Below are 20385 nucleotides of genomic sequence, written 5' to 3' on the forward strand. Positions count from 1 at the left end.
GTTAGTTTACTTTTGACCAACACAGAAACTTGAGCTATTTGGGTCCACAATGTATGCAAGCTCATTAAGCATCCTATGGTACCTGGTTAATTTCAGCTTTGGAGCCCTTGCTTGTTTTTCAGGGTACCCCCATACCTGCAAAGTGTGCTGGTGTCCCTGAGGCCTCTCCAAATCACCAACTTACATAGCAGGTTCAGGGGACTGGTCACGTATGTGTGTTTATTCACCAAGTAACCTATTTATTTGATTTCTTTCTTGCATTCATTTCGTGCCTCTGGGGCACAGCAGGGCATGTACTTGCAGAGAGAGGGAAAGGAGGCTCTTCCAACTTGCATCTGAACTCAGGCTGTACCTCAAACAGCAAGATTGAATCTGCGCTCTGAAGCCAGGAACATTTATTTCCAGCAAGAAGCAATTCAATACACACAAGCCAGCTTGCACTGATATCACGCTCTGTGAGGTGTTGTTCTTTCATTTTGTAGAAATAAGCTACGTTGGCCTATGGGTCAGCAGAACAAGACCACATGAGGCAGCCGTACTGCTGAAACCATTAAATGAAATTGTTGTCAGGACATACAAAACAATCCCCTGTGACAAATGTAGAAGTTAACCTGCTGCCTCACCATAATTCTAATAAATGTTCATTAATTGCAGTAGGGTTTGAACACAGATTCAGCATTATGATCATGGCAGCGGCTGCTTTTTTCCTGTTAAGTCCTGGCTGTGCTTGGTTAGAGAACTATCTATGCCAGTCCCCAGATTTAAGGATATGGGGCCTGCAGCAAGGAGGTAGAATCACTGAAAATTGCTTCTGTCCCTTTTCACTTTATCATTGGCTGAGCTGTGTGATACCGTTAGATACAACCCTGTATATGTTAAATTGTATGTTGTGTATTTGTTTTAAACCTGTAAGTTGTCCAGAGCTGGTTCTTGTTTTTTTGCAGAGGCAACTCATAAATGCAATTAAGATGACTGCTACCAATGATAATATTAAATTCCATAGTGAGTACAACTCCCCATTAATTAAACCACAGAGATTCGTTTCCTCTTTATTGGAATGAAATATACATTCTGTTGGCATAGTCCCCCTTTAAATGCATAATTATAAGTGTCACCTTTCTTCCAAAAAATGGGAGGGGAAAGAACAGCTCCTAGAATACCAGATGGTAAAATGAATATTACTAGTAGTAATAAATAACGCCCTTGATTGGCTCTGGGCTTTGTCTGCTCTGCTCTGCCCAGGAGCAGGCCTTGCGTATAATGGAGATGAAGCCAACTTGGCCATTTGGACAATGAAAGGGATGTTTATAGAGCACCCCATGTGGCTTGAAGGCTGCAGGCCAGCCTGGCACCAGACGACTCCTAGATGGCAATGTCAGTGTTATCAATATTGTTCATGTGCTTGTCCCCTTTGCAGTAAAAATAATGGTTCCAGATCTGCAGGAACGTGGTCCTGAATTTTCTAATCCTGAAGGCATAGACGATGGGGTTCATGGCAGAGTTCCCATGCGTAAGAAATATTGCAATGTAGGTGAGGCTGCTGTGGGTCTTGCACGATGGGAGGCGGCGCGAAGCAAGCAATGGCGGTCCTCTTTGCGCTGCGAAGAGGGGCTCCGCAGAAAAGGGTCGTTCGCTGCGGCAAAGCGACGACCCACTAAGAAAAACCACGAGCAGAGTGAGCTCGTGGCCGTGGGATCCGGCGGGCACCTAGAGCGACCCCCAAAACGAAGAAGGGACCCCGTAAGGGGCTCCGGAAGCGCGGAGGGGAAGCGGTGCTGTGGATTCATCGCTCTTTCTGCGGGAGTGAAGCCGCGCGGCTGTTGCGGATGAGCGCCGACCTTTCTTCCTTTTACATTGGATTACAAACCAACTACTCGTGAGTAAGATTTACTCAAAATTGGATTACAAATTTATGAATTTGGCTGAAAGCGGGAGGCGAGAAAAAGGAAGTCCGTCTCCCGAGGATGCTAGTGATCAAAAGCAAAGATTTGACAAGCTGGAAGCAGTGCGGAGAGATTTTAAAGTGAGACATCATACGTTCGGAAAAGTCGGAAACTGAAGCAGGCAAGTTACTTTTATTTCCTTGCTATTTTCTGTACCTTATTTGGGGACTTTCTCCTCTGCTGGACTTTTCTAAATTCTAAAGACTTTAAAACCCCCAGTCCCGGACTTGCAGTGGGACAAAAGGCTACTTTGCGGATACACTTATAAATTTGAAATGGACACTTAGAGGCATTACTGTTGGATACAATTAAACAACTGTACTTTGCACCTTTTAAGAAACTTATGGCAACACTGTGAGAGCTCTGCTAGAGGGAAAAGGTCTTTTCCAAGGATCATCGTTAATTTACTTAACTTAAGGAACTTTAATGGCGTCTGAAATTTTGTTTCTTCTTCCCTGAATTGCAACATTACTCCCTCTAGTGGAACTTGGGACTTACAATTTCCTGAGAACCAACTTTGCTTTGTCTTTCTGTGGTCAGATTGTTTACGCTTGCGCCTGCCTTTCTCATGAAACTTTTGACAGTCTGACCTTGAATCCAAAGACAGGTGTGGAATGAGCGACAGGGTAAAAACAAGAGCTGCGTCGAAGGCAGGGAAAGGCAAACTGACACAAACAACCCTGTTTTCTCAGGGACGTAGATCTTCAGTCCCTGCTGTTTTACAGACTGCACCCTCGCCAACAACACCAGCTGAAGAAGCTGAACAACCAATAGGTGAGGATATGGCATCTGGAGGATCTAACACTCTTTTAGAGGAAATGTTACAACAATTCGCAATTTTGAACAAAAAAGTGGATGATCAAACTGCAAAAATTGACTTAGCCACATCTTCAATTACCAAACTTTCGGAACAGGTGGCCAAGCATTCACAAGATATTGGAAACTTAAACGACGCAACATCTGAAAATCGAAAATTGGCGGAGGCTGCGATTGGAAAAGCAGAGGCTGCAGCCAAAGGAGTGGAGGAACTGAAAGGGGAGGTAAGACCGCTCCACAAACATATTACAGACCAGCAGGCCTACCTGTCTTTGGTGGAACTGCGAAACAGGGAAAATAACCTGAGATTACGCTCTATCCCAGAGATTGAGAAAGAGGATTTGACCGGCTTTTTAACGGCAGAATTTTCCAAATTCTGGGGTATAAACCAAGACACAGATTTCAAAATAACGACTGCATTTAGATTGGGAAGAGTCGTTGGGAAGGACAGGCCTAGAGACTGTTTGATTATTTTAAGGACTAAACAGGAGAGAGACAAGCTACTTGATTTACACTTCAATAAAGCACTTGTGATCCAGGATAGAAGAGCACAAATTTACAAAGATATCCCTAAACAATTACTGGATCTAAGAGCCAACTACACTGACCTAACTGGACTTTTGAGAGGTAACGGAATACCTTACAGGTGGGAGTTCCCACAAGGCGTCTTATTTAAATACAAAGGAAAGAAGATAAAAATCAAAACGAAAGAGGATTGCCAGAAGTTCCTACACGATCACGGAGAAGACCTACAGAAAGGAGCAGCTATTTGGCCACCACCAGAGTCAGGGAAAGAGTTACCACCTTCGGACTCGGACAAAAAAGAGGACACCCCACAAGAGTAACAACAGATTGATACAAGATGTCTCTGCAGCTGTATAGTTGGAACATTAATGGCGCGAATTCCCCAGAAAAACGCAAACGGATCTTCCATATCCTAAAGAAAGAGAATTTGGATATAATTTGTTTGCAAGAAACCCATGTGACAAGGGTACACAGGAAGGTGTTAACAAATAAAAGATTAGGCCAAGAATTCATCTCATCAGACAGAGTCAAGAAGAGAGGCGTGGTGATTTACGCCAAAGAGACTCTTTCACCGAAACTTTTGTTTAAAGATGAACAAGGAAGAATCCTGGCTATTGAGATTTCGACCCAAGGAGAGAAAATTTTGATATTAGGAATTTATGCACCAAACGAGGGGAAATCAGAATTTTATAAGAAGCTGCATGAGACATTATTGGACTATCTGGACTATTCTAACATCATTATGATGGGAGACATGAATGGGGTTGTCTCTACTTTTATGGATAAGTCACAGAACCAGAATTTGACTAAAGATGGAAGACTACCAAAAACTTTCTTTGAACTAACTGACAATATGGATTTAATTGACTCATGGAGGACGAGAAACCCCCTAGGTAAAGAAGGAACTTTCTTTTCTGAGGCCCACCTGTCATGGACAAGGATCGACCAAATTTGGACAACTAGAGGGCTGGCACCTAAGACCACAAAAATAGAAATCTGCCCAAAGACTTGCTCCGACCATAACGCTCTGAAAATGGAAATGAGATTTACTACTGCCGACTCCTTCAGATGGAAAATGAATGACAACCTGCTAAGAGATCAAGAGATTGTAAAGAAGGCCCAAAAAGCTTTAAAGGACTATTTTGAAATCAACTTGAACACCTCGGTGGAAAAAAGAACAATCTGGGACGCGAGCAAAGCTGTTATGAGAGGGTTTCTGATACAACAGAATACGATTAAGAAAAAACTCTGGAATGGTAAAAAGGACAAGATATTGGAGAAGATAAGAGACGGCGAGAAAAAATTAAGATTAAACCCAAAATCCAAAGAGACCTTAAGAGAAATTAAATTCCACCAGTCACAATATGCGCAACTGATTAACCAAGAAGTGGAATGGAGAATTAAACAAATGAAACAAAGATCATTTGAATCGGCGAATAAATGTGGGAAACTGCTAGCTTGGCAGTTGAAAAAGAGACAAAAATTAAACTACGTTACCAATCTAGAAGTTGAAGGAAAGAACATTCAGAAACCGGGAGAAATTAGAAAGTGTTTCCAGAAATACTTTAAAAAGCTGTATACACAAGGACCCGAGGATGTAACCGAGATAGAACAATTTTTGAAAGAAAATGGTCTTCCAGAAATATCTCAAGAGAAGAGATCAACCTTGAATTGTAAAATAACACAACAGGAAATCGAGGATGCCATTCAGAATATGCAGCTGGGCAAATCTCCAGGACCTGATGGACTTACCTCCAAGTATTATAGGACGTTAAAAGACTATTTGATACAACCACTAGAGGAGGTTTGTAACCAGATTATGGGGGGAGGGAAGGCACCAGATACGTGGAAAGAAGCATTCATCACATTGATACCTAAAGTGGAAACTGAAAAGACTCAACTTAAGAACTACCGTCCCATCTCACTCCTAAATGTGGATTATAAAATATTTGCGGATATTCTGGCCAACAGATTTAAAAAAGTATTAAATGAGATAATCCATAAAGACCAGGCCGGCTTTCTCCCAGGCAGACATTTGTTTGACAATACCAGGAACATTATTGATATCTTGGAACTTTTACAAACAAATATTAACACCAAAGCAGTATTGATCTTTATTGATGCGGAGAAGGCCTTTGATAACATTTCCTGGAAATTTATGAAGAAAAATTTGGAAGGGATGGGAGTGGGAAGGGGGTTTGAGAATGGAATAGAAGCAATCTATTCAGAACAAAAAGCTAAGTTGATAGTGAACAATGTGGTGACAGAAGAACTTCATATTGAAAAAGGAACACGACAGGGGTGCCCCCTATCCCCCTTATTGTTTATTTCAGTCCTGGAGGTTTTGCTGAACATGATAAGGGAGGATCGGCAGGTACAAGGAATACGGGTCGGAGCGAAACAATATAAACTGAAAGCATTTGCAGATGACCTGGTTTTAACACTACAGGAGCCAGAACCCAGTACAAAAAGAGTTTTAGAACTGATCCAGAAATTTGGTCGGGTGGCGGGTTTTAAGTTGAACAAGCAAAAAACTAAAGTCTTAGGGAAAAACTTGACGGCCATGGAAACAGAAGGGTTTCAGAAAGAGACAGAACTAAATATTGTTAAGAAAGTGAAATACCTGGGGGTCAATCTGTCTTCCAAGAATTTGAATCTATTTAAAGATAATTATGAGAAATGTTGGTTAGAAGTTAAAAAAGATTTAGAAATTTGGTCAAGACTGAAATTATCCTTGTTAGGCCGAATTGCAGCTATAAAGATGAACGTTTTGCCAAAGATGTTGTTTTTGTTTCAAGCCTTGCAGATTGTGGACAGAGTGGAATGCTTTGGAAAGTGGCAGAAGGACATTTCTAGGTTTGTCTGGCAGGGCAAAAAGCCCCGAATAAAGTTTAAGATATTAACTGACGCAAAAGAGAGAGGGGGGTTTGCCCTGCCGGACCTAAGGCTATACTATGAAGCGGCAGCCTTCTGCTGGATGAAAGATTGGATTCTATTAGAAAACACTGATGTCCTAGATCTGGAAGGCTTCAACAATTCGTTAGGTTGGCATGCGTACTTGTGGTATGACAAGGGTAAATCATATGGAATGTTTAAAAACCATATTGTCAGAAAAGCAATATATATGGTCTGGAAAAAATACAAAGACTTATTGGAAAGCAAAACTCCGAGGTGGATCTCACCAATAGAGGCCAAAGCTCGGAAAACAACCAATATGGAGGCTTATTGGCCGAAATATTGGGAAATAATAGAAAATATTGAAGGTAACTGGAGATTGCAGAGCTTTGAAAAACTAAAGGATAAGGTGCAAAATTGGCTGCATTATGCCCAAATTAATGAGGTTTCTAAGCTAGACAAAAAAACAGGTTTCCAGGTGGAAAAATCGAAACTTGAGACAGAGTTGCTTGAACCAAAGACCAAGTTATTATCGAGAATGTATAACTTGCTGCTTAAATGGAACACTCAAGATGAGACAGTTAAATCAGCAATGATAAAATGGGCTCAGGACATTGGTTATAATATTATGTCTGATGACTGGGAAAGGTTATGGACCACCGGTATGAAGTTTACTGCATGTAATGCTTTGAAAGAAAACATTATGAAAATGGTATACAGGTGGTACATGACCCCGGTTAAGCTAGCTAAGATTTACCATTTGTCCGATAACAAATGTTGGAAATGCAAGGAAGCTGAGGGAACATTCTTTCACCTCTGGTGGACCTGCCCAAGACTGAAGGCCTTCTGGGAAATGATCTATAATGAGTTAAAAAAGGTGTTTAAGTACACTTTTCCCAAGAAACCAGAGGCCTTCCTTCTGGGCATTGTCGGCCAGAAGGTGTCTAAAAAGGATAGAACTTTTTTTATGTACGCTACAACAGCAGCAAGAATTCTTATCGCTAAGCATTGGAAGACCCAAGATTTGCCCACACTGGAGGACTGGCACACGCAACTGATGAACTACATGGAATTAGCCGAGATGACTGCAAGGATTCGAGACTTGGGAGAAGAAGCAATGGAGGAGGACTGGAAAAAATTTAAAGACTATTTGCAAAAGTATTATAAGTTATATGAAACATAAGATGTCGTGTGATTGGGAATCTAGCCCCAGTAACAAAACTTAATTATTTATGAAATTTGACAAGATTTATGAAAGAATCAAGGTTTAAATGGGTAAAAACGATATTATGGTATATTGCTCAGAGTATATATTGATCAAGAGATTTAAATTTAAACTGTAATTGAAAATAGAAAGAAACATACGAAATAAGGATATAATTTGCTGATAAATTTATTGTTAAGAAATGCATTCTGCGAGGGATGGGGGAAGTCCAATGGAAATTTGAAATGAGTTATCGAAATGGTCGTGTTTTTCTTTTTCCTTTTTTTCTGGTCTTTTTTTTTTTCTTCTTACTTTTTGATCTCTTTGTTATCTCTGTAAAAAATGTAATAAAAATTATTATAAAAAAAAAAAAAAGAAAACAATTGCAAATACCTAGCAACATAGGTTTCTCTCTCATGACAATGGGACTGCTACTTATCCCAGGTCAACAGAGTACATAAAAGTGACTTGATTCATATCCTCCAGCATTAGACAAAATAAGGACATGAACAGCTGCATGAGCAGAATGTGGCTAGGAATGTAGTCTGGAATTGCGCGAAGGACAGTGGCACAGTCAAGACCATTCGGATTCAAACATGTCACAAGCATAAAGCAGGAATTGGACGTGCATGCAAACCAACAGCTCCAGATGACAAAATCACTGAGGCAAACCATACACATGGCAAACAAGTAACAGAACACACAATATGTGCTATATTGCATACGTAACTTTTAGCAGGCGTTGGTTGCTACATTTTACAGTGGAAGAACAATGAAGCACAGGATTTCTTACACAAAAATAACAGTGTATGTGTTCTCAGCCATAATGGATGGTGTGGTGGGACAGAGGCACTTAGCTAGTCTTCCAGCAGGACAGCCATTATTTACTGGGAGGGGAAGGAACAAGGCAGTGCAGTGCAAACACATAGACAGGAGAACCAGATTGGTTCTGCTGGTGCATTTGCACTACGCTGACCTCAACATAATCTTTCCCTTCCCAGTGAACAGCAGTAGGAGGTTAGCTAAGTGCCTCTGCTCCACCATGCCATCCACTGCTGGTTCTCAGTTTGTAACTTCCTGGCACTTATAGTTCCTCCCTCACTTCACTCGTCACCTCATGGTGAATTCATCATGGGAGAAACATGGTTCTATAAACCTGCCCTTATAGGTCATGCAGCAGACAGATTTTGCTGGTTGGTTAGCAATGTGAAAACATAGGTTGGCGGGGGGGGGGGGAGAGTCTGTCTATATGTTATGAAATGTAAGAAGTACAACCTGTGACATTTCTACCCAAAGCTCAGGTGTATAACTTAATAAAAACATGAGAACACAACAAAAACCTGCTGGATCAGCCCAATGGCCTTCTTCCCACAGTGACCAACCAGGTGCCTGTGGGAAATCTGAAAGCACGACCTGAGCACCAGAGCCCTCTCCCCTCCTGTGGTTTCCAGCAAGTAGGACTCAAAGGGAAACTGCCTCCCACTGTGGAGGCAGAGCATAAATTTCTCTAATCTTATTTTATTTTAATCATTTTTATTAATTTTCCAGTAAAAAACACCCAATTAACATATCCAATTCAAATAAGAAGCTAAAATAAAAAAGACTAAATTATAATCCAAATTATAATTATTGATTTAGTCTGGACCTCTGAAGCATATCTCCAAATCTCAGTCCTGCCTCTCCTCTCTAATCCTCTTTTAAAGCCATCCAAGTGGGTGGCCATCACTGTTTCCTAGGGGAGCAAATTCCATTGTGTTGTGTGAAAAAACACTCTCTTTCATCTGTCCTGAATCTTCCAACATTCCAATGTTCCACTACATTGGATAGCCATGAGTTCTTATGTTGTGTGGACAGACGGAGTCCCCCCAACCCCAGGCAACCCCCGAGCGGAATAATGACTCAAGACAACGTGCTATGGGGTTAAAATTGGCCACAACTTTATTAAGTTTCAGATGTAGGGAGACCTTGGCTCAGGCACTGGGCGTTTATCCTTCCCAGTCCCCAGCTGGGGATCTGGGAGACATCAGGGTTATCCAGAATGTTTGGGGATTGGGCTGGCTCTGGAGAACATATGTTCAAGCAGAGAGCCTGCCCCCCCCCCGTTTCACCGCCGTCTCAGGGGAGAGCAACGACAACCTCTTGGTGTATGGCCAATGCCTCCCCTCAAGACCCCTTTAACGGGGAGCCCTGGGATCACCACCGCAAGGGGAGTGTGGGTCACTGCTTCACGCCCCCCACCCATTTAGGAAGATAGACTAAAGGATTCTGCCCAAGGCCTGATGCCCCCAAAGTTGTGACGTTTTGCTACGGGAAAGGCAAAACCTGCCAATGCAGGAAAAGTCCTTTCTGGCCCTTCAACAGCGACCCTGACGTAGCAGTGCCCGCATACCTGTGGAGAAGAGGTTAACCTGCAAAAGAAGCCTTAACTGAGGGAGGGCAGGGTGGGAGAAGCTCTGGAGCCAACTGATGCTTCACAGGTAGGATTCACCTTCCATTGTGTGGGCAGGGCGGTCCCTCCCCTTACCTGGCCGATCCTCTGGCAACGCCTCCCCAGGCATGATTGAGCGATTGGCTGAGATAGGCGGAGACCTCCAGGTATCCATCCTGGGGAGGGCGTAGCAAGCCCGTACTACCGGGAGCTACACTGGGATCTGGGGGGCTGCATGCGACCACGCAAAAGGCGCCCCCCATTTGATGTGGGGAGCGGTCATTATGACAACAGTCAGAGTTGTTTGGCAGTAGAACAGACTCCCACAAGAGGTGTGGCCTCTCCTTCCCTGGAGGTTTGTAAGCAGAGGTTGAATGACCATCTGTCATGGATTCCTGCATTGCAGGGGATTGGACTAGATTACCCTTGGATCCCTTCCAACTCTATGATTCTATGAGAGAGGGACAAAACCTTTCCATATCGACTTTCTCCATGCCATGCATAATTTTATAAATTTCTATCACATCACCACTGACTCAAAACTAAAAAGTCTTCAACCCTTCCTCACAGGGGAGTTGCTCTACCCCCTTGATCATTTTGCTCACGGTTCTCTGAACTTTTTTTCCAACTCTACCTCACCTGAGGTGACTAGAATTGCCCAAATGCACCATAGATTTGTATGATGGTATTATGATATGGACAGCTTTGTTTTCAATTCCTTTCCTAATGATCCCTAGCACAGGCTGTGCCTTTTTCTCAGCTGCGGAAAACTGGGTCAACATAGAACTTTGCATAGAAAATTGAGTTTTGCATAGTAATGTTAAACTATGCTCTTGTAGCTGTGGGGAAAAGAAACATTGTTTTCTCAATGTAGTGTGTGTGTGTGTGTGTGTGTGTGTGTGTGTGTGTGTACAAACTTCATGCATTTGATAATGTGATTTCTATTAATCCATGAACACATATGCCACCATAAATACATCAGATTTTGAGGTGTCAGGAAGGTCCGTCCCCTGCCTTTAGCTTATAGAACATTGAATTTGTATCAGAAATGTGTAGCATGCGATTGATCCCTTTTTCATTTTCTTTCACTCTTTACACATTTCACCATCCCACCTCACCTGGCACTAATTATTTATGTATTAATAGAAAAGAATCAGCATCTTAAAAAGTAGAGACATCACCTTGCTAACAAAGGTCCATATAGTAAAAGCTATGGTTTTCCCAGTAGTGATGAATGGAAGTGAGAGCTGGACCATAAAGAAGGCTGATCGCCGAAGAATTGATGCTTTTGAATTATGGTGCTGGAGGAGACTCTTGAGAGTCCCATGGACTGCAAGAAGATCAAACCTATCCATTCTTAAGGAAATCAACCCTGAGTGCTCACTGGAAGGACAGATCGTGAAGCTGAGGCTCCAATACTTTGGCCACCTCATGAGAAGAGAAGACTCCCTGGAAAAGACCCTGATGTTGGGAAAGATGGAGGGCACAAGGAGAAGGGGATGACAGAGGATGAGATGGTTGGATGGTGTTCTTGAAGCTACCAGCATGAGTTTGATCAAACTGCGGGAGGCAGTGGAAGACAGGAGTGCCTGGCGTGCTCTGGTCCATGGGGTCACGAAGAGTCGGACACGACTAAACGACTAAACAACAACAAGAAAAGAATGGAAAAGGTAGCCGAGTAAAGCACTGTTTATTAAGGTCCTTTGAGTTAAGTGGGCATTTTTTGCTGAAAGTGGCAACCCATAAATGCTTAATTTTGGCTGGAGCATATTCCTCCTCCTTAATGTGGCCATGTTTTGTTAAGAGTAAATCATTCCTGCTGAAGACTGAAGTTCCCACCCTCATCTGCTACCTAAGAGCAACTAGGCCCAGTGGAAGAGTTTTGTGCTTGATTTTTAAACTGGTAACTGATCATGTGAGAAAAAGAAATGAAGGCCCCTGCCTCAGTAGCAGCTCTCCTGCCTTGCAGTTGTTGGGAGATGTGGCATTCTCTGTTCACCCACACAGAGTGTAAATAGTCTACATCTGCCAGAGACAGCTGCATATGACAAAGTGGCAGCACAGCCATTCTTATCTTGTAGACAAGGGAGAGAAAGGGGGAAAATGGAAATAGCTTACATACCTTGTCTTTATTCCTTTCCTTCCTGCCTGCCATGCACAGTGATTGGAACTCAATTTGTTTTATCTTATACTAGGGAAAGAAGTTGTGTGCTAATGAGAGTGATACTCCATTTTGCCACAATATTTTACAGTACAAAAATGATCCGGCACCAGTGGCATAGTGTAGGTTGCCAGCGCCCGGGGCAGCACAAAGGGGGTGAGTGGGAGAGATTATTTTATTATTTTATTATTCATACCCCACCCATCTGGTTGGGCTTCCTCTGGGAGGGAGGGAAATGGACGAAGTATGCATGGGCATTCAACTACCGGCGTCTGCGTCACCCAAGAGATCGTGGCTGAAGAGATAAGAAAAGAAGAGTCATTCCATTGTCTGGAGAGGTCCCTTCCTGGTTCGCATGGAGAAGCCGTTTTCAACAGAGCTCAGTGATGGAAGCTCACAGCTGTACTGAGGGAGCATCAGGTGTTGAAATTTTGAGCCGCTAACAATTTTGCACCCGGGGCAACCACCCTTGTGGCTCCCCCTCCACTACACTAAGCCACGACTTCACCCTAGCCATGTTGCTTGGCCGACATTCATTTGTCAGGACAGGAGACACTAAAGTATATAAGGGAGCTATTTGCATGCTGCTGTATTTGATATGTCCTGTTGAGGGTGCTTCCCAGTCAAAGGAATGCACACAGCAGAAACTTAACTATTGTCTGGAAGGGAACCTTGGCCGGCCTTAGAAAAAATGGTTTAAGAATAAGAACTGATGTATAAGTTCGATTATTAAGTTTGGATAAGGTAAAACTGGATTTTGTAAATGAACTAAACTAAATGAAGATAAGGTTATCAAAAATAAACTGAAGAAAGGGATGAGAAACACTGCAAAATTAATGAATGTTAGAACGATGATGGCTTAGAAGCTAGGTGGTTTATAGCAATAATGTTCAAGTTAAAAGAAAAGAAAGGTTAAAACTAAATGAAATTAAGGGAGAGGACTTGCTGAATAAATATTTTGAAATTGGAATACAGAAAGGGGAGGTAGGAGGAGGTCAGTGAAGTAAGGCATAAGAAAATAAGGGATTGAAATTATACTTGTTCTTTTTTGTCTGTTTTGTTTGTTTTTCTTTTGTATATAATTTCTGAAACTGCAATAAATATGTATATTAAAAAAACAAAAAACAGAAACTTAACTATTGTCAAAGATAACACAGTCACTTCGACAGCTCTGGAGCGCACCAATCTGGCACCTAGGAAGCTAATCCCAGATTCATGCTCTGTGGAGCAGTTGCAGCAACTGGGGACCACTCCCCACCCACCAGTTCATGTAAAACCTGGCGGGTTGTACGCACCTAGCTGGAAACTACACCTGCATGAAAGCTGCTGCTGCTTCTCTATCAACTTCATTTCTCGCATTCTTCTGGGAGAGAGTGTTGCAGGAAAGGGTAGGGAACCACCTGGTCCTTCATTTGCCTGGGCTGCCTCTTGAGAGAAGCCAAAATTGGCAGATTCATCCATCCCTAGTCATAGGCCATCCCGTTCCCTCCTTTGCAACCCCACTCCTCAGCCCTCTGCAGGGCAAAAGATGACCAGGTAATCCAGTGTACTTTTCCCACCCCCACATCCTGTGCAAAACAAGAGCCAGGAGGCTTCTTCTAGCCAGCTCAGAAATTCAAGCCTGACTTAGCTTTTCAAAGCAGATACAGTGGCCCCTCAGGATGTGAACAGGATCCGTTCCAGAGCCCTGTTTGCATCCTGAAGTGAACGCAACCTGCGACTGCGCATCTGCACGTGCGCGGGTTGCGATTCACCGCTTCCACGCATGTGCATGACATCATTTTGACTGTGCATGTGCAAGCGGTGAAACACGGAAGTAACGTGTTCCGTTACTTCCGGGTCACTGCAGAGTGCAACCCGAAAGCGCTCAACCTGAAGCGTATTCAACCCGAAGTATGGCTGAATATCCATTTCCATTTTTACAAGTTGATACCTACTTTTAGGTTGGTTTACTGTGGGTTAATAAGACATAAGAAACAGTAGTCTTCTGTTAGGTTTGCTATAATATTTTCATGCTTATCAGTATCAGCCTAATTCATTTGATGTAGGCTTTATCCGTTTTGCTCTCTTTGGCAATTTCATTTTAGCCACCTCAACAGACATCGTAGGAGCCAACTCTTAGGGACTGTGGTCCCTTTACACCCACCCTAAGGCCTAAAATATTTGAGGAGAACAGACCCTTCCAAAGTTGATGGGCATTTCCATTCAAATGGGGTGTGTGCGCGCGCGTGTGTGTGCTGAGTCATGTGATCATTATGGGGGTGGGGCTTACCAGACCCCCCCCCCATATTTTATTCAAGTTGGCACATCTGACAGACATGCTGCTTTATGGAAAAAATGCAGCCATATAACCTGGAATAACATGGGAACAATTCAATAAAAGGGATGTTTGGGAATGTAGTGCTATAACACTTGCAAGTGTTAGTTTACTTTTGACCAACACAGAAACTTGAGCTATTTGGGTCCACAATGTATGCAAGCTCATTAAGCATCCTATGGTACCTGGTTAATTTCAGCTTTGGAGCCCTTGCTTGTTTTTCAGGGTACCCCCATACCTGCAAAGTGTGCTGGTGTCCCTGAGGCCTCTCCAAATCACCAACTTACATAGCAGGTTCAGGGGACTGGTCACGTATGTGTGTTTATTCACCAAGTAACCTATTTATTTGATTTCTTTCTTGCATTCATTTCGTGCCTCTGGGGCACAGCAGGGCATGTACTTGCAGAGAGAGGGAAAGGAGGCTCTTCCAACTTGCATCTGAACTCAGGCTGTACCTCAAACAGCAAGATTGAATCTGCGCTCTGAAGCCAGGAACATTTATTTCCAGCAAGAAGCAATTCAATACACACAAGCCAGCTTGCACTGATATCACGCTCTGTGAGGTGTTGTTCTTTCATTTTGTAGAAATAAGCTACGTTGGCCTATGGGTCAGCAGAACAAGACCACATGAGGCAGCCGTACTGCTGAAACCATTAAATGAAATTGTTGTCAGGACATACAAAACAATCCCCTGTGACAAATGTAGAAGTTAACCTGCTGCCTCACCATAATTCTAATAAATGTTCATTAATTGCAGTAGGGTTTGAACACAGATTCAGCATTATGATCATGGCAGCGGCTGCTTTTTTCCTGTTAAGTCCTGGCTGTGCTTGGTTAGAGAACTATCTATGCCAGTCCCCAGATTTAAGGATATGGGGCCTGCAGCAAGGAGGTAGAATCACTGAAAATTGCTTCTGTCCCTTTTCACTTTATCATTGGCTGAGCTGTGTGATACCGTTAGATACAACCCTGTATATGTTAAATTGTATGTTGTGTATTTGTTTTAAACCTGTAAGTTGTCCAGAGCTGGTTCTTGTTTTTTTGCAGAGGCAACTCATAAATGCAATTAAGATGACTGCTACCAATGATAATATTAAATTCCATAGTGAGTACAACTCCCCATTAATTAAACCACAGAGATTCGTTTCCTCTTTATTGGAATGAAATATACATTCTGTTGGCATAGTCCCCCTTTAAATGCATAATTATAAGTGTCACCTTTCTTCCAAAAAATGGGAGGGGAAAGAACAGCTCCTAGAATACCAGATGGTAAAATGAATATTACTAGTAGTAATAAATAACGCCCTTGATTGGCTCTGGGCTTTGTCTGCTCTGCTCTGCCCAGGAGCAGGCCTTGCGTATAATGGAGATGAAGCCAACTTGGCCATTTGGACAATGAAAGGGATGTTTATAGAGCACCCCATGTGGCTTGAAGGCTGCAGGCCAGCCTGGCACCAGACGACTCCTAGATGGCAATGTCAGTGTTATCAATATTGTTCATGTGCTTGTCCCCTTTGCAGTAAAAATAATGGTTCCAGATCTGCAGGAACGTGGTCCTGAATTTTCTAATCCTGAAGGCATAGACGATGGGGTTCATGGCAGAGTTCCCATGCGTAAGAAATATTGCAATGTAGGTGAGGCTGCTGTGGGTCTTGCACGATGGGTAGAAAAAGCTGATACAGTTAAGAGTGTGCAGAGGCAGCCAGCTCACAGCAAACAGGAAGAGGACGAGGGCAAGAGATTTGGCGATTTGCAGCTCCTTCCCATAATACTTCTCTGGATCTGTCGAGCAGGAGGCGACCTTTTTATTAAGCTGCTTGCGGATGATCTTGAACACTTCCAGGTAGATGATGAGCATGATGAGCAACGGAGGCAATACCCATACGAAGAAGTTGAAGTAGACCATGTACTCCATGCTGATAACGTTCTCAAACTGGCAACTGACAGTGAACTCTGACTGACTGGTGTTCGTCAGCTGACTGGCGTTCGCCCTCTTCTGCATTTCGTTCAAGTTGTTCCAGCCAAACATAGGGGTCAGCCCGACGAGCAGGGAAACCAGCCAGCAGCAAGCAATAGCGATTCCAGCACGCTTAGGAGTCACCACACTCTTGTAGCTGCAGAAATAACAAACAAAATATGTATTAAGGTCTTTAACAGGCAAAATAAAAAAAAATCCTTCCAGTAGCACCTTAAAGACCAACTAAGTTTGATATTAGTATGAGTTTTCGTGTGCATGAACACTTCTTCAGACAGTCAAGTGGCAACGCAGTTCAGCTCTCACAACGTTTGGACAGGGGACATAATGAAGTGTTGGTGTGTAGACAGTGGCGTAGCGTGAGTTGTCAGCACCCGGGGCAACACAAATAATTTGCGCCCCCTAACCCGGGGCAAGGCAAGTAATTTGCGCCCCCCCTACCCCCTAACCTGCGAGTTGCCGCTGGTGCTGCCGCCCAAACGACGCCACTTGCCCGGAGGAGGAGGGGGGCAGAGAGGCGAGGAAAATGCAACGGCCCAGCAGCTGCAGCAGCACCGGCGGAGGCGGGGCTGTGAGGAGGGGCTGCCTGGCGCGTCCTCCACGGCCCTGACGCGTGGGGCTGAGAGCCGCTGCCTGCCTGCCGCCTTCAGCCCGGGCGCACGCACAGCTCGTCGGTTCCGCGAGACATGCGGCTCCGCTACAGCCTGCGCCCGAGGCTCTTCGGCGACTCCGGAGGCAGCGAGCGCCCCCCCAGATGTTGCGCCCGGTGCGGCCGGCACCCCTGGCACCCCCCACACTACGCCACTGTGTGTAGATGGTTTGCATGCAGAAGTAAACATAAGCTACAAGCAAATGCAAAGACCTTAGTCTGCTTGAGACCCTGGAGAGTCACTGCCACTCTGAGCAGACAATACTGGGGTAATAAGATGGACAATTTAGTCTTACCTGGCATTTATTATTATTATTTGTTACTATTATTTATTCAATTTATATACCGTTTTGTATACCAATTTGTATTTATCAAAAGATCTCAAGGCGGTGTACAACATTAGAAACACATTGCAAAACAGCAATTATAAGAACATCATAAAAACATGGTATAATGCATACTGACATTCCTCTTGCTAACAGTTCTCTCCCCAACACTTTTACAGGCCATATGTTATTTAATAACCATAGGCCTGGATAACTTTTTTGCCTGGCATCTAAAGACATGTTTTGATGGCGCCAGGCGAGCCTCTATGGGGAGAGCGTTCCACAGGCCACCACAGAAAAGTCCTGTTTTCTTTTTTAAAAAAAATTATTTATTTATTTATTGGCTTTCACATATACAGATGTACCAAAGCCAACACCATTTCCTCCCCATCCCGCCATACATTTACATTTATATTTCCTTAATCCATTATATTATTCTTTTCTCCTTCCTCCTACTTCCCTCTGCCCCCCTCGATTTCCTCCACATTATACAATTTACAATAATCTTTGCATTCTACAATCTTCTCAAATCATCTATATATTCTTATTATCTTTCCTTACTAATTTTTCTTCCCTCCAGTACTTCACATTTTAATCTAGGCATATTAGTGTATCTTTTTTTGAGCAATATTTTGCCATATATTCATCAAAGCATTTCCACTCCTTTTTAAATTTTTGATTCGACTGATTTCTTATTATAGCAGTTAATTTTGCCAAAATTAAATATTCATTTAGTTTACAAATCCATTCCTCCTTTGTAGGTATAGTTTGCGACTTCCACCTAAAACCGAGAAAAGTCCCATTCTTGTGTTGTCACTGTCCAAACTTTTCAGGGAGAGGGAGATGTAGAGAAGAGCCTCGGATGACAAGAGCAGGGTCCGTGTTGCTTTGTATAGGGAGAGGTGGTCCTTAAGGTATTGAGGTCCTGAGCCATGTAAGGCTTTATAGGTCAACACCAGCAGCTGCCTGTGTTCTTACAAGACAAGCAGCAATAGGAAAAGTATGCAGGGAATAATTCAGCTCTCCTTTCAGAGCAAAAAGAATCTGTTGTCACAAACAGGCTGACTCTTCCTTAGTGAGATGAATTATACCTCGCCTTTCATTCAAGGAACTCAAGGTAGCATACAATTCTCCCCTTTCCTGATTTTATCCTCACAAGTAGGTTAGTCTGATAGACATTGACTGCCCCAAGGTTACCCAGTGAACTTCATGGCTAAGGGGTGGGGGGAGTTGAACCTGTGTCTCCCTGGTCCTAGTCCACCACTGTAACCACTACACCACATTGACTCCCAAACTGCATCCATCATAAATTGTACGAAGAGTGTCCTAGCAGCAAAGTCACATTTTACTATATGTGTTTCCCTGTATTTGACCCTAAAGTCGATAGGTGAATTGGTTTTGTAGTGAGCCAAGGAGTGAAAACAGCACAGGTTTTGAAGGCCCCCACTTTGAATCTCATCTGAGCCATGAAGTGAGTGGCGTAAGGCCAGTTGCAATCTGTATCATGGGAATAATATGAGAGGCCTACAGAAGTCCTGAAGAAATTCAGAACAAATGGAATCCTTGTATTAAAAATCAATTTGCAGTCAAAATGCAATAAATCTGGGTTTTCCCTAAAGCAAGCAGATAGTAAAGAAGTGGTTAAACAGTTGTTCTTTTTAAAAAGTAATTTATTATAAACAAGCATCATTCATACCTATACAAGAGAAGAAAGCACACAGAGAGAATATTCTCTGCACTTATACTTGATAATTAGAATACTTCAAATTTTGTGCATTGCCAGAGCACTGCTTGAATTGTGTGCACTAAAAAACAAATACTACCCGTAACAGGAATGGCTCTACCATTAGATAGCATGAGGCGGCTGCCTCACTCAACCACTTCGGAGTGCCACCAAAGGTCAACCAAAGAATATCATCCTTCCATTTGCCCATTCCTGTTTAGAGATAGGCTGACAATTAAGTTTGTGTGATGATGCCATATCATTTTCTGAGAAAATTAAATTCCCACAATGCAATGTGCTGGCAAATCTAATGCAGCAATAATAGGGTGACACAGAGCAATTACTTTGTCGTTTTCATTGACGTTGCTTATATAAAGGGAGTGCTAGTTTATCCTGCTGAGTCGGAGGATGATCTCATAGGGGAAACAGTCAGGGGGTGCTCAGGGGGCAGAGTAAAGCAACAACAGCAACAGCAACAACCTTCGTTCCGCCCAAGGCCAGTGCTTCATGGAAGACTAATCATCTCTAATGTGCTGGCAAGTGAAGGGTAGACCAAAGGAACCCTCATTTTGTAAAAGTGTCAGGCTCAAAGCAGTGAGAATGTCCAAGTGTACAGAAAGCCAGAGATCTGTTCTGCTTTGACAGCCACTATCCAGAGGACTCTAATCACCTTAAGTGACTCAAAAATGGAACACAAATTAGATGCAACCTGGGAGGTTCACATTCAAGATAGTAAGTGCAGCTTGTTTCTGCTACACAATACTTTAATCGCAACAATTCCATTAACAAAAGGGTAGTGTAATTTTTACATTCCCCTCTTTTCTTCCAATGCTTGATTATCTGCAGAGTGGTTATTTTAATTTGCATGATTAACAAGAGTATGAAAGCAAAGGATACCAGCTTAATCTGCAATGTCTGGAGGTGACAGTGAGACCACATTATGGGTGATGATAATGACTCCTTCCGAAGGTTCAGATAATCATTACTGGAACTATTGTTCCAGCTCAGCAAAACCAAATAATATCAAGCAACAAATATCTGGAAGAATACAGACATCTTTACCTGACACAGAAAATTTGTTAGTGTTGGTACCAGATGAGCCTCACTTGTGGGAGAATGCCACAAACAGAGGGCAGCAGCTGGAAATGATCTTTTATCACCCCCCCACACCCACTGAATAATTCTCAAAGCTGCCAGTGATGACCTCAGGGTCCAGGTAGGCTCATGTCAGAAGAGGAAAGAATGTAAAGCCCTATGTGTCTTTATAGGTTAATACCAGCCGTTTGAACTGGACTCTGAAATGACTTTTGTCCATCCCAAACCCATAAAACCCTGAAATAGAGGTCTACCATAGATGCACTACACTCCTACATTTAATGGCTGGAACGTTGAGATGATGAGTGACCAGTACTCTAAACACACT

The 20385-nt window shown here is 43.0% G+C and overlaps 1 protein-coding gene across 1 annotated transcript in view; it reads right to left on the reverse strand.

The window, feature by feature from the left end:
• Positions 1-15429: 15429 nt before the first annotated feature.
• Positions 15430-20385, reverse strand: part of ADORA1 (adenosine A1 receptor) — a 61207-nt gene continuing 56251 nt past the window's right edge. Inside the window, exon 3 of the mRNA XM_082226984.1 lies at positions 15430-16403. Within this exon, the coding sequence (XP_082083110.1) occupies positions 15755-16403 (649 nt within the window). The 3' untranslated portion in view covers positions 15430-15754. The remainder of the gene's footprint in view (positions 16404-20385) is intronic.

This window comes from Podarcis vaucheri (assembly GCF_965113315.1).
Source record: "Podarcis vaucheri genome assembly, chromosome: 6".
NCBI classification, from domain to species: domain Eukaryota; kingdom Metazoa; phylum Chordata; class Lepidosauria; order Squamata; family Lacertidae; genus Podarcis; species Podarcis vaucheri.